The 15,685-nt window shown below is 40.8% G+C and overlaps 1 protein-coding gene across 1 annotated transcript; it reads left to right on the top strand.

Moving 5' to 3' along the window:
• Positions 1-1,044: 1,044 nt before the first annotated feature.
• On the top strand, positions 1,045-1,449 carry LOC141649238 (uncharacterized). The gene has a single exon (XM_074457932.1). The coding sequence runs from the start codon at positions 1,045-1,047 to the stop codon at positions 1,447-1,449; it is 405 nt and encodes a 134-aa protein (XP_074314033.1).
• The last annotated feature ends 14,236 nt before the right edge of the window (positions 1,450-15,685 follow it).

The raw sequence follows: 15,685 nt of genomic DNA, 5'->3' as shown, positions 1-15,685 counted from the left end.
TTGGAAAAGTGTTTCGAGGAAATACACTATGTCCATTTACCCAGAGAAGAGAATCAATTCGCCGACGCTCTGTCTAAGTTGGCAGCCTTGGTTAATATCCCAGATCATATAGACAGCATGCCACTATGTGTCGAACGAATATCGGCACCATCATACATAAATGAGATTAATGGCACTAAGGAAGATGAGATCGAACCTTGGTACACATCAATCTTGAAATTCAAAGACACGGGAGAATACCCTGACAACCTCGATGCTCGGGGAAAGCGAGCATTACGGATGCTCTCGACCTAGTTCGTCGAGGCTAATGGAGGGCAACTACACAAAAAGACCGCACAAGGTGTGCTATTGCGATGTATTGATCAAAAGACAGTTGACAAAGTCATGGAGGAGGTTCATGACGGGGAATGTGGACCCCACATGAATGCTCACATGTTGACTCGTAAGATCATGAGACTTGGTTATTATTGGACCACAATGGAAGCAGATTGCCGACATTATGTTCGACATTGCCACAATTGCCAGATATTTGCAAATGTACAGCATGTACCACCCTCTATGCTATATACCATGACATCACCTTGGCCTTTTTCAACCTAGGGGATCGACATTATCGGGAAGGTCAACCCTTCTGGGTCAGGAGGACATTGTTTCATTTTGGTCGCAATCGACTACTTCACGAAGTGGGTAGAAGCCAAGTCTTATAAAGTGCTAAAAGCAAAGCAAGTAGCACAGTTCATTCAAAATGCGATCATTTGTCGATATGGGACACCCCACGAACTCATCAGTGATAACGGGACCCATTTCCAAGCTAAAACGGAGGTTATACTCGAAAAGTATAAAATCAAGCACCATAAGTCATCACCATACAGGCCACAGACAAATGGGGTTGTAGAAGCTGCCAATAAAACACTTACAGCCATTTTGAGGAAAATGTCTGATAACTATAAAGATTGGCCATTGAAGATACCCTTTGCCTTGTGAGGATATAGAACTTCAATCAGAACAGCCACGGGGGCAACCCCGTACTATTTGGTTTATGGGATGGAGGCAGTTCAGCCCATAGAACTAGAGGTACCATCCCTAAGGATATTACTTGAGAGTCAAGTTCCTGAAGCAGATTGGGTCCAAGCCAGATATGACTCTTTCGTTTTACTGGATGAACCACGCTTGAACGCATTGTATCAGGTTCAACTCTATCAGAAAAGGATAGAAAGGGCTTTTAATAAGAAGGTGAAACCTAGAAAAATCAAAGAAGGAGATTTGGTGTTGAAATCGGTTCGTGCACTACTGCCAGTAGACCCGAGGGGTAAATTTAAACCAAATTGGGGAGGCCCGTATTTGGTGAAAAGAATTATGACAGGAGGAGCGGTTCGGCTGACTGATCTAGATGGAAACGACTTTTCGAATCCTACAAATCTGGACCAGTTAAAAAAATACTATCCATAAAGACCTCATTCTCAAATGTTATGAAATAAAATTCGGATTGCATTTGTATTTGAGTCTAGTTTCAAAGTCTGACATTCGTTGTCTCTGTATTATGAATTATGAACTACGAACCCGATTTGATTATGTTGAAAAGCAGATACGTAGGCAACTCTTTAAAAGAGTACAACCGAAACAATGTAATTCTAGATGCAAAACTGGGAATTTCTAATAAATAATATTTCCTTTATTTATTTCAATAATTCCGGGCGAAGCCCATAGTGTCTAAACCATCTAATAATAATAAAACATAATATAATAGCTACCTATCCCTCATATAGCCGAGTCATGTAAACCATCACGAGACTAAGTCTCACCCATTTTCACTCTAGCCCGTTTCTTTGGAGGAACTGCACTTTCTTCACGCGGGCCCAGTTTGTCTTTTGCACTTGGTCGGGGACCCAACCTCTCAGCCAATGTCAGCCCATCATCGGCCTTTACCCCCAATATTTTCCAAACACTTGAGACCTTAGGATCATCTTTAGGGTTTTTGTCAGTTTTAGGTTCAGAGTCGGTCGCAGTTAGATTCATTTCAAAGAATGCTCGATTTTTGAGGCTTTCCTCATGGTACTTCCAGTCTACAACATCATCCTTCTGTAGTTTCCTTCTGATTTCGGGGGAAGTTTCTTTGACCCATCTTAAGTATGAAGGATGTGAGAAAGAAAGAATTAGATTTGTGATTTCTCCTCATGCCTTAGTCTCTTTATATAGAAAAATAAGGGGACTAAAATAAGGAAACCTGAAGAAATAAGGAAACCTGAAGAAATATGAAAACTGAGGGAATTCAGGAAACCTAAGGGAAATAGGAAAACCTGCCTAAACAAGGATTGACCACCATGCTTTCGGTCAAGGGGGAGGCCGCGGCACCCTTCAGCCGGATTTTTGTCCTTCTGCGTCCCTTGCGCGGATTTTTTGTTGTCACATTTCGAAAGTCAGAACGGCTAATTTACATTTCTACCCTTATCAAGTCAAAATGTTTGAGTTAAAACTCGTACACACTTACGGCTTTTTATTTTTATTTTTGTTCGAAGGTAGCGGGCTACGCCCACGTCAGTCACGAGTCTCACCCTTTTGTCGCATTTCAAAACGCAAATCGAGTCTACCCTATCCTTTCCCCTTTGAAAATCGGGATTTCAAAAACTTTTTTTCAAATATCGATGATCATTTCCAATTTCAAAACGCTTATCCAGGTCGATGGCCCATTTTCAAGTCAATTTTCAAAATGTTTATCTGGGTCGATGACCCATTTTTCATTTCCATTTTCAAAATTTCCATTTCCATTTCTATTTTCAAATGTCTATCCGGGTCGATGACCCATTTTCAAATCCAATTTCAAAATGCTTATCCGGGTCAATGGCCCATTTTCAAATCCTTTTTAAAGGATCAATGATCCAAATAGCAATACATTCCCAGCATGAAAATATTTTTCAAAATCCAGGCCTAAGGCCCATTTCAACAATGGTTGTTTCAAATCCAAGCTTCGGGTCGATGACTCAGTTTATCAAAATGTTTCAACTTTCAAAGATCGATGATCTAAATGTGTGCTTATACGATAATATGATTATTATTGTATTTGTTTTCCATTTTTCGAATGTAACAGGAAATGCTTCAACTGGGGGCTCTAAAGGCTTCGCCTTTAGACCCATTGCAACTGGGGGCTCTGAAGCCATTGGCTTCAGAGTACATTATCAAAATCAATGGATGACATCCACAATCCAAATCAAATCAAATTCAAATCGATCCAATTCAATACAAGGTGGAGGAACTCCACAGCTGAAAGCAAAGTTTTGAAGGAATGGTAACCTCATTTGAAAAACCCCATTCTATTCTGGGCATAGATTAGCAGAATGCATGCCAGCACTGTCGAACTACGATACGGGTTTGATTCCGTCACAACGGATACGTAGGCGCCTAAGGATAAGGCTCAACTCACCACCTTTTCAATGGGTCGATGACCACCGATGATTAATCCCCAGCAAAGCTTCAGGTATGATCTCTTCTTATGGCTGGCGAGCTTATATACGCAAGTCTAATGGACTATAAACGACCCGCGGAATCCTCAGGTCGAGAGGGACCTGGGGTATATTTTGGCTATCGCCCTGTCCAAGCCTCAGTCAAAGTGGGGGCTCTGTAGATACCCATATCTGTCGATATTGGCATTTATAAAAATCCCGTCAAAACACCCGATGATGATAGGACAACATGTATTTGCTAGTTGGCATTGTCATTTTTTGGAGTTCGTTTTACGATATGGAATGGGCGTCGTCGATGAAGCGTTTTATTAATGATATTTAATTTAAACGTTTTAATTCTTATTTAATTTAAATGATGTTTAAATTAAAGGTTTTAATTCATTTATTTTGAATTTATTTTCTCAAGTTTATTTTATTGAAAATAAAATTAATATTTGATTTGAAAAATCATTTTATGAGTGTATTTGATTTGAAAAATCATTTATTTTAGTGTGTTGTTGCTTTGTTGCTTCGTCGACGACGGCCCCCTGAGATAAAATCTACGATCGATTACGACCCAAGACGGTGTCAACGATACATGTAGGTTGAGGGTGCATAAAAATCTCTCCTTTCTCCCTTTTAATTCCGTCTTTAAATTATGTTTATTACATCGTATTACTATCGTATAAATTGTTAATTATGAAATAATTAGTATAGATACGAGTATGAGTTAAAGTGCTAATTTGAATACCCGCGTTGACTTGAGTTGGGGAAATAAAGCCGCTAGATTATTGGTCGTCGTTTCCCCTTCTCATTTACATATCCTCGTATTCATATTCGGACAGAACTAAACCAACTAATTTGTTTTAATAAACGATGTTTATTGTATCTTGTTGTTGTTGAATGAAGGAGAACGGGATTAGTAGTATGGATGTGCCGATGGATGGCCTTTGTATGTTGGATTTGTCTTCTGTTAGGATAAGAATTATTCTATGTTTATCGCTTGACGAATTAAACATGTTTGATTGATTTAATTGATTTAATCTTGTTTAAATTAGTTTGATTTGAGCATGATGATTGAATTTATAAACTACACTTGTCTTAATTTGTTAAAGTTTATGTATTTGATTATTAAAGCATGTTAATTTGATTACCTTATCATGTTTTATTTTATTAATTCACATGTTTGTTAATCTATCTTATGCTATAGAGTAAGAATATCTCTTTCCTTCCTCTCTTTGTTTATTTCTTGGTAGAATAGCTAAATGAACTTCATATGCTAAAATAACTTGACGAGTTAAATGCATTAAATCGACATAGAATGAAATTCACATGTTAGGGTTTAAAACAATGATTGCATACTCGCATGAGATACATATCCAAAATAGCCATCGTTTTATTTAGTAGAGACCGTTATAGTTACGGGCGGGGTTGGGTGTTAATTAATGAAATTAAAATAAACTTCCCAACAGGTAATCTCACAAGAAATTAAAATCTCTACAATTTGCTTTCTAAATTCCATTTAAAAATTTAGTGGCGACTCTTTCAAAATCAAAAATGTTTAATATGAAATAATAAACATAAAGTGGATGTAAATTCCCTTGTCCACATCTATGCAAAGTACATGAAAGATATTCTTACCAAGAAGAAATCCATTCGGAAGCTAGAGACTATTGCCTTTACCAAAGTGAGTAGTGCTATTCTTCAAGGAAGTTCACCTCCAAAACTCAAAGATCCGGGAAGCTTCTCTATTCCATGCACCATTGGCGACACTACAATCAACAAAGCATTATGTGACCTTGGAGCAAGTGTAAGTGCCATGCCATACTCGGTATGCAAGAGGCTAGGAATGGGAGAGCTTAAGTGCACTAAAATTACTCTTCAAATGGTGGATCGATCAACAAAGATACCTTTAGGGGTATGGGAGGATGTGCCCGTGAGAATTGCCAAATTCTTCATCCCGGTAGACTTTGTCATTGTAGACATGGAGGAGGATTCCAACATTCCTATCATTTTAGGAAGACCTTTCTTGCACACCGCGGGAGTGGTAATTGATGTGAAACATGGAGAGCTTACACTTGAAGTGGGGGATGAGACAATCACTTTCAACCTTGACAAAACAATGAGAGCTCCCCGACTACATGAGCCATGTTTCATGGTCGATCATTATAGCCGAGAAAGTGATAGGAAGAAGTTGGCATCTCAATGCAAAGATCAAGCTATGGGTAAAGAATCACCACCCATATGGAAGAAGAAAGTGGATAATCCTCAAGATGCTCTATCCGGAGAGAAAGGAAATTTCAACAATAATAAGAGTTTGAATAGCTCACCACCAATCATGACAAGTAAGGAAGAAGGCCTCATTGGCCATGACAACAAGAAAGAGGAGTTGCTTTCATCAACTCATGACATCAATGAGGAGGAAGCTAGTGAAGTTTGTGGTCTATGGGATGACGAATTTGAAGTATTAGTCAATCCCTACATTGGCAATACTATGACCTTAGACCAAGGCTTTGTTGATCCTTGTCATCACTTTGACATGGGTCACCACCATGAAGAACACAATGTGCAAAGTTCTATTGAAAATCTTTATAATGAGAATGAACAAGCCTTCGACTACTTCTACAAGGTGTTGAGCAACATCAACAACACCTTGGCTATGCCTCCTTGACATCTCATTCAAGAGTGAGAGTTTGGTGGAGTCCTCCCTAGACCACCATTTGTAAATATTCTAACCCTTAACTTGCATTTTACTTCTTGTATTGCATTTTTGTCACTTTTGGATTTGCAATTTCATATTTTGACCAAGATTATCATTAAGAGAGAAAGTAAGGGAGGGATTTTAATGTGTTTTGATATGTAGTGTTTGATCTAGTGTGGGGATAGCAATTGCCTAGGCTAACCAAGCCTTCATAGTGCATCCACAATGTTGAACAAAAGAATGAAGAAAGAATGATATGGGAAATGAAGATCCCCACGGGTGGAACTGAACTCGTGGGTACAGGAGAAGATCCAAGCGTCCCAGGGGGAATCCGCTCGAGCTGGCTCTGATCCGAGCGTCCTGGCTCTAAGACGCTCGTCTTGGGAGTGCTGAAATTGAAAAGTTTAGTCTGTTTAAAAATCTGGGCAGATTACACAGAAGACGCCCGTCCCAGTCCTGAATAGGCTCGTCTTGTCTAGGATCTGCGCGTCCTGGCTGCTTCAAAAGTTTAAGTTTCACACTGTCTATGAATCCGAGCGTCCCCAAGTGAAGACGAGCGTCCCCTGCAAAAATTTGCGCGTCCCAGCACGGGTCAGAAATTCCTGACCTGACTGACTAAGGATTCGAGCATCCCCAGTCCAAGACGCCCGTCTCCTGCTGCTAATTTCCTATAACACGGGATTCAAATCCTTCTTCCCCAATTCATTTCTTTCTTATACAAACACACACCCTTCTCCCTCAAAACCCTCAATCCCCTCATCAACAAAACACAAATTCCTCAACCAAATTCACCCAAATCAAAATAAAACTTCCTCAAATCACAATTAAACTACTCCTTTATCAACAAGAAGCCATCCAAACAACAAATTCCTCTCACATTGAGTCAATTTTCTAGGGTTTCAAGATAAATTCGAAAATACTAAATCGATTGGGAATTGATTGAAGCTTGAGGAAACAAGGAGCATTCAAGCTTAATATTAGTTTGTTGATATAATTTTGACAAGGAGAACAACATGGCAAGAACAAAAGGTGGAAACAAGGCACCCACAACCTCAAATCTTTCCAAAAGGACACAAGCTCTTCTAGCTTCAAAGGCTATAGTAGTGCATCAACCAAGGGTGGAGATTCAAGAAGTTGTTACTCCTAGGCTGGAAGCTACACCTACTCCGATCATTAAACAATTGCAAGATTATCCAGAGGTAACTTTCATAAACGATTCTCATAGGAAAGCATTTGTATCCCTTACTAAGAAAACTATTTTGCCTACCAAATTCATATGCCAAGATGCCTTAGACAAATTGGGTGTGCTTGAAAGAACTAGGAATTTCTTCGAGTCCATGAAATTTCTTACCCTCTTTGAAATGCAAGAATTAACCTACCCTTCCCTTACCATGGAGTTTGTAAGCTCCTTGAAGGTGACTACGGTAGAGGGTCGGAAAAATGTTGAATTCCGCCTTGAGAACAAGGATAGGCGAATGTCTATGAAAGAATTTGGCAAAGTGTTTGGTCTTGAAGAACACTATCATTATGAGAAAAAGCCTTCGCAATATGATGTCGCACCCCTTTGGAAAGCAATCATCGGGCTCAATATCTGCCCCTCCTACACTTAGCTAGGCAAGGATTACTTGATCCTTCATGTCCTTTGCCTAGTTGGGTGGATAGGGAAGTATTCTTTCCGAGTGCTCCTAGAGATGCCACCGTGGATAGTCAAGTTACTAAGGGGAAGGAGATTGTTGTTGAGAGCGGGGAAGGTAGTGACTCTTGCCATTGGGGAAGAAGAGGAAGAAGTGCAAGGTTCAAGTGATGATGAAAATGGTGAAGCCTCCGGGTCCATGGAGGTAGATGATGATGATGATGATGATAATGAGGAAGATGATGATAGCAATGATAGTGATGAGGATGTCGCCATGAGCGACAATTGAGGATTTACAAGCTCTTGTAGGATGCCACATATTCCATTGTGAGTTTCTTACACCTCTTCTAGCTTTATTTATTTTTCTTGTTTTCAAAAAAATTTTATCTTGATCAATTGTTTTGAGTCCTAGCAACACTTAGAGGACTCCCACCTCGGTCTCATTGAGGTGTCTCATATTGTTCCCACTTTTGAAAATCCAAAATGACAACTAGTTTCATGCATTGCATACTCGTGCATGAACTCCCCCATTTTTGACAATAGAAATAATGTCTTACTTGGTTTGGGGAAGTTCAAGCACAAGCATTGGGAGTTAATCTAAATTAGCTCTCCAACTAATAAATTCATGCATCATATAGTGTAGTATAGATTGCATCACTTGTTTATATGTCATGTAGCTTGCATAGTAGTGTAGAAATCATGCATTCTCATTTAGCTTGCATAATTTCCTATCGTATTGGCCATTGAGGACAATGCCCATATTAGTGTGGGGATGGGAAATTCTAACTTGACTTTTAAATCAAAAATGATAAAAATTGAAAAACTTTGAAAAATACAAAAATATGCTCTTTTATTTCATAAACACAAAAAACCATAAAAAAATTGAAAATTTTGAAAAAACCAAGAACATGTTCATTCCTTTATAGTGTAGAATTGTATATATTTTGTATATACTTGATTATGTTTTTTTGTCCTTCTATCACATTGATCGACTATGCCACATCCGAGACATGAGGATTATGAAGACCGCATGGTATGATCTTTCCAATCTCCTTTTTCCTCTCTATGTTAATGACTATGTGGCTTTATTTTGATTGATGCGGTACAAACCAATGTGATTCTAGGAGTTGCATTTAGTTTATATGGCATACTAGTTGGTAGAAGCATATGCATTAGATTGTATATGTGACACCCCTCGTTGAGGCAACTAAATATAACTAGTAAATCGTGGCGGAAACACGAGATTTTTAAAACTTTTAAAGCTTCTAGTGAAGTCCAACGCGAGGTATCACCAACACGATAGATAAGTTTAAGTTTACAATACAAGTCTATTTATTGGGGAAAAGATATCCCACGAATGAACATGAATCTAAAAGTAGGTGAGTCTATTAAAGTAATAGCTAAATAAGGCCCAAGGTAAGAACTCGCTAGCTCACACGGTCTTCCCCACTTAAGCTTCATCACCAACCTGTCATTCATAATAAATATGAAAGCCACGGTCGGTCAAAGGGGAGTAACTCGGGTTCTCCCACCACAATATGTCAAAATACAAGTAATTAGGAATTTAATTAAACAAACAAGCATAAGGATAAACACTTACGGTAACAAGTGAATCATGATTAGTATACAAAATGCAATAAGAGTAGTTATGCATAAATGAGAGAAGAATAATTAGGTCAAACGGTCACAAATTGACTCGACTCAAATGTAAGACAAATTACAAAGTATAGACTCAAACAAGACAACCCTCTAGATTCCAACCTCTTGGTAGGACGACGATCATAATACGGTCCTAGTCTAAACCTGGCCAGACTCTCGGGATGGACGACACCCGATTCGACAAATGATACCAAATCGTATCCAAGACTCGAAATATGGTACACCTAACCGTGCCCGAAAGTCGAGTAACCTCAAGCGGAACCTTGTCACCTAACCGTGACCCCCGGTCCGAAGAGGCGGAAGGAAAAATAGCCCAACTCGGAAACAATGGCACCTAACCGTGACCTAATGTCCGAGGGCAAATAAATAAGGAATGTCGAGTAGTCTCACAATGTAAAACGTCACACTCGGGTCACAAATACGAGTGGAAAAGATTGCACAAACATAACGTAAACAATTCATGTGAAGCATGCATAAGTATAAAGGTATGAGAAACATCAGTACTCTCTGCACGTGGGCACCGGCTTTGCCGCCCACCGGCAGAGGATTCATGCTATGGTGAACAATGTCAAATTAGGTGAGGGTGTATTCTCTGCCGGGTGGTGGCTTTGCACCCCACCGGCGGGGATACAAGCTAAAGGAAACAAGGTCAAAAACATTCAATGTGTATCCTCTGTAGGGTGACCGAGTCTTGCCGCCCACCGGCAGGGGATACCTACTATAGTCAATTAACTTCAACATTTCACATTGTGTATTCTCTGCCGGTTGACCGATCTTCGCCGCCCACCCAGGGGATACACCCTTTTATAAAAGACACCAAAATTTCATGTACGCGCTGCCGGTTGGGTAGGCCGGCTGCCGGCCCACCGGCAGAGGATTACAAAGGCTTAATTCCTCATTTTTATAAGTCAGAAATGCAAGGACGCGCTGCCGGTTGGGTAGGCCGGCTGCCGGCCCACCGGCAAAGGATCACTGCTTACGAAAACTCAACAAACATTCATCTAAAGCCTTCCAAATTCAACCATCTTTCATTTAATCATTTCATACTTCTTAAACATGATGAATACTCAGAAAATTACCACTTTCAAGATGTAATTAACATATGGGGTGGATTATAAGTCATTAAAGTGAGGCTTAAATCAAATAATTATGAGGGAATTACACTAACATCATCCCATATTTCACCATATTACAACAAGACATGAAATTACTCCTTAAACATGTGAGAATTGTCATACAAGTATTCTACTCAACACCAAATCACCAAAAAGCATGAAAGACACCAAATTTAACATTCATGTGAGTCTAATACTACACAATTCACACAATTTTAACATAAAAGTCGAGTAACCCATCACCGTTACCTTTTTGCACTTCAATCTTCTAAAGACTCGTCAATGATGTAGCTATCCTCCTCCGGGTTGTCCAAGTTCTCCCCTAAACACAAAAACAAAGGTATTAAGTCAAGAATCCACATCCTTGTAAGATGAGAATTTCGAAATAGAGGAAAAGATGGCAACTTTCTTACTTAGAAAGAAGGGAAATGAGAAAAGGAAGAGAATGGCGCGAAAAGGAACGAGATTGGTGAAGAATTGAGTGAGATATGGTGATTTTAGGGTTAGTAAGGGAAGGTTCAACAATGGTGATGTGGTTGTTGGGAAATTTCAGAAATTAGAAGTGAGGGAGATGAAGTTGTGAGGGTTTAGTTGAGGTTTTGTGTAGAGAAAAGAGGGGGAAAAAGGCCCATGAGTCAAGTTAAGCCCAATAACTCAAAATGAGTCGGTATCTACTAGAATTTTCGTCCCAAGTCTACTATAACTCGAGTCGGAGAATAATATTATTAAAATCTACACTATTATCACCGTTACACGGCTAAGACAATATTTTATGAAAATAAGTTTTAAATAATAATTATTTAATAAAAATTACTTAAAAGTTCATTTAAAATATAAGAAAGGCGCGGGGTGTTACAATCATCCCTCCTTTTAAAAAGTTTCGCCCTCGAAACTTGAAACGAAAAGGTATTACCTTAAGAAAACAAACTAGGGTACTTGACACGCATGGAAGCCTCCGGCTCCCAAGTCTCTTCTTCTACATCACCACACTTCCACAACACTTTCACCAAGGGCACCACCTTGCTCCTTAGCTTCTTCTCCTTCTTATCCAAGATACGAATCGGTCTCTCCTCGAAAGAAAGACTAGGCTCACGCTCGGGAATTTCATTTTGCAACACATGACCAGGGTCGCTAATGTATTTCCTAAGTTGAGACACGTGGAAAACATCATGAACTTTACCCAAGCTCGGGGGTAAATCCAATCTATAAGCCACGGCACCAATCCTTTTTATCACTTCATAAGGTCCAATGTACTTCGGACTCAACTTCCCTTTAACTCCGAACCTCTTTACTCCTTTCATCGGGGACACTTTCAAGAACACCTTATCTCCAACTTCAAACTCCAAGGGTCGACGGCGAACATCGGCATAAGATTTCTGTCGATCTTGGGCGGCTTTCATTCTTTCACGGATGAGCTTCACTTGATCAATCGTCTCGGCTAACTTGCCGGGTCCTAGATCACGAACATCACTTGCTTGATCCCAACAAATCGGACTACGGCATTTCCTTCCATAAAGGGCTTCATAAGGGGCCATCTTGATAGAAGCATGATAACTATTGTTGTAAGAAAATTCCACCAAAGGTAAGCTCTTCTCCCAACTAGAATGGAAGTCAAGGGCACAAGAACGCAACAAGTCTTCTAGAGTTTGAATCGTCCTCTCGGATTGTCCATCGGTAGCGGCATGAAAAGCGGTACTCATCAACAACTTACTACCCATAGCATCTTGCAAAGCTTTCCAAAATCTTGAACAAAAACGCGGGTCACGATCCGACACGATCTCCTTAGGAACACCATGGTAACGAACGATCTCCTCAACATAAGCACTAGCAAGACGGTCTAAACTCCAAGTTTCTTTGATAGGGATGAACCTAGCACACTTGGTCAACCTATCCACAACAACCCATACGGCATCCTTTCCACCAACGGTCTTAGGCAAAGCCATCACAAAATCCATGGAAATGGACTCCCACTTCCATAAAGGAACATCCAAAGGTTGTAGCAAACCACCGGGTCTCTTATGCTCAATCTTCACTTGTTGACAAGTAAGACACCTTCCAACGTATGACACAATGTCATTCTTCATGTTAGGCCACCAAAACTGAAGCTTCAAATCTTTATACATCTTGTCTCCTCCGGGGTGAATCGAATAAGGGGATAGATGCGCTTCATCTAGAACTCTCTTCCTCAAATCAACGGTATCGGGCACGTACATGCGTCCTCGGTAACGAAGGTAACCTCTAGCATCAATCTCACAATCCTTTGCTTTCCCTTCAAGAAGCTTGGCTTGAAAACTTTTAAAGGTAGCATCGTCCACAAGGCTATCTAGAATCTCACGGTGAAGGACGGGCTCGGCAACCATAGCACCAAGATAATCAAAACCACTCTCCACAAGTTGCAAACTTAACTTACGAAACTCGGCACAAAGGTCATCGGGGAGCACACGAATGGCACTCAAGGAATGAGTAGACTTCCTACTAAGGGCGTCGGCGACCACATTTGCCTTTCCTTCATGATACAACATCTCTACGTCATAATCATTCACCAATTCCAACCATCGTCGTTGTCTCATATTCAAATCCTTTTGGGTGAAGATATACTTCAAACTCTTATGATCGGTGTAGATACGGCAATGAACTCCGATGAGATAGTGTCTCCACATCTTCAAAGCATGAACAATGGCGGCTAACTCCAAATCATGAGTGGGATAGTTCACCTCATGAACTCTCAATTGTCGCGAAGCATAGGCAACAACTCTTCTATTTTGCATAAGAACACAACCTAAACCCATCTTAGAAGCATCACAAAACACATCAAAGTCAACTCCATCCTCGGGCAAGGTCAACACGGGAGCGGTAGTCAACCTCTTCTTCAATTCTTGGAATGCACTTTCACAAGCTTCGGTCCACACAAACTTGGTCTCTTTCTTCAAAAGTTGAGTCATCGGTCTAGCAAGCTTGGAAAAATCTTTCACAAAGCGACGGTAATAACCCGCCAAACCCAAGAAACTACGGATCTCACCAACATCGGTTGGACTCTTCCACTCAATTACGGCTTCAATCTTCGAAGGGTCTACCATGACACCATCCTTAGATATAACATGGCCTAGAAAGGACACCTTAGACAACCAAAATTCACACTTGGAGAATTTGGCAAACCACTTTTGTCGACGGAGGATTTCCAAAATGATACGAAGGTGATCGGCATGCTCTTCTTCGGACTTGGAAAAGATGAGGATATCGTCAATGAAGACCACAACACACTTGTCTAAGAACTCACTAAAGGTCCGGTTCATTTGGTCCATGAAGATAGAAGGGGCATTGGTTAAACCAAAGGGCATCACCTTAAACTCAAAGTGTCCATACCTTGTGCTAAAGGCGGTCTTAGGGATGTCGGACTCACGAACGGGAATTTGATGATAACCGGATCTCAAATCAATCTTGGAGAAAGTAGAAGCACCTTTGAGTTGATCAAACAAATCTTCAATCCTTGGTAGAGGGTACTTGTTCTTGATGGTAACGCGGTTAAGCTCGCGGTAGTCAATGCAAAGTCTCATGGATCCATCTTTCTTCTTCACAAAGAGAACGGGAGCACCCCAAGGCGAGGCACTAGGTCTAATGAATCCTTTCTCAATCATCTCATCAAGTTGCTTTCTCAACTCCTTCAACTCGGTTGGCGCCATACGGTACGGGGCTTTAGCAATCGGTCCGGTTCCGGGTACAAGGTCGATAGAAAATTCTACATCACGCTCGGGAGGGATTCCGGGCAATTCTTCGGGAAAGACATCGGGAAACCCACAAACCACGGGCACTTCTTCAATCTTTGGTAAGGAAGGGGAGGTAGAAGTCACCACGCATAGAAAGATTTGGTAACCTTTCCTCTTCATGCTCATCAACTTCAAAGCGGAAATCAATTTCACACCTTCTTGGGAGCGGACTCCTCTATAGGATACGCGGGTGCCTAGCGGACTCTTGAGGCAAATCTTTTGGTCTCTACACTCGAATCTTGCATCATACTTTGACAACCAATCCATACCCAAAATCACATCGAATTCCTCAAGAGGAAAACGGAGTAGGTTAGCGGGAAACAAGGTTTCCGAAATAGAAATAGGAATGTCGAAGAAAATGAGGGAGCAAGAGAATATTTCTCCGGAAGGTAAGGATATAGAAGTTTCCTCACTAGGAATGGGCTCAAGAGCTAGTTTTTCCGAAAACTTGGAAGATATAAAAGATAGAGATGCGCCGGTATCAAATAAAATGAGGCAAGGTTGATCAAAAATTGAGAACATACCCGTAATGATATCGGGATGAGCGGCGGCTTCGGCTCGACTCATGACAAAGATAGTTCCTCTTGGCCTAGCATTTGAAGTAGGAGCATTCTTCTTCTCGGGGCAATCGGCAACACGATGTCCGGGCTTCTTACAATGGAAGCAGGTCAAGGGCTTGCCATAGCATCCAATTCCGGGGTGTGCGGCTTGCCTACAATGGTAGCACTTACGGTCCTTCTCAAGTTCATTAGTTGATGTGGGAGCTTGTCCTCTAGGTTCTTGAACTCTTGGTCCTTGTCCTCCATGGTCTTGTATCCTTGGCACAAACCTCCTCTTGTTGGCATAGTTTGGAGTAGAAGGCACAAATGGTCTCTTGCCATGAAAGTTAGAACGGTAAGAATGAGAAGAGGAGTGGGGCTTGGCTTCTTCTTCAATGGCCTTCAAAGAGCTTTCGGCCCAAATGGCATCATCATAGACTTCCACAAAGGTAGTTGAGTTTCTTCTCACCATGCTTTCCACTTTAGGATTCAACTTGTTCTTGTAGAAGTAGACACGATCCTCTTCATTTTTCACGAACTTGGAGGCATAATGAGCAAGTTCATTAAACTTGTCGGTGTAGGCTTGAATTGATAGCTTCCCTTGCTTGAAGTCCATGAACTCCTTCAATCTTTGTTGTTTGAGCTCCTTAGGGTAGAAGCGAGTCTCCACAAGTGACTTGAAGCGGTTCCAATCGAAGTTGGGGTCTTGAGTAGCGGTAGGACCGGTCAAAGTCCACCACCTATCGGCTTCCTTCACAAGAAAGTGAGAGGCTAATCTCACCTTGTCCTCCTCTCGGGCATCAAAGAGAGAGAAGTTCTTCTCCATATCACGAAACC

The sequence above is a fragment of the Silene latifolia genome, chromosome 3 (genome assembly GCF_048544455.1).
Source record: "Silene latifolia isolate original U9 population chromosome 3, ASM4854445v1, whole genome shotgun sequence".
NCBI lineage: Eukaryota > Viridiplantae > Streptophyta > Magnoliopsida > Caryophyllales > Caryophyllaceae > Silene > Silene latifolia.
Note: the sequence above shows the minus strand (reverse complement) of the source record. Positions and strands in the feature narration are given on the sequence as shown.

Excerpts from the sequence above, each read along its gene's own strand:
- LOC141649238 (XM_074457932.1), top strand. The coding sequence starts at position 1,045 with ATGGAGGCAGTTCAGCCCATAGAACTAGAGGTACCATCCCTAAGGATA.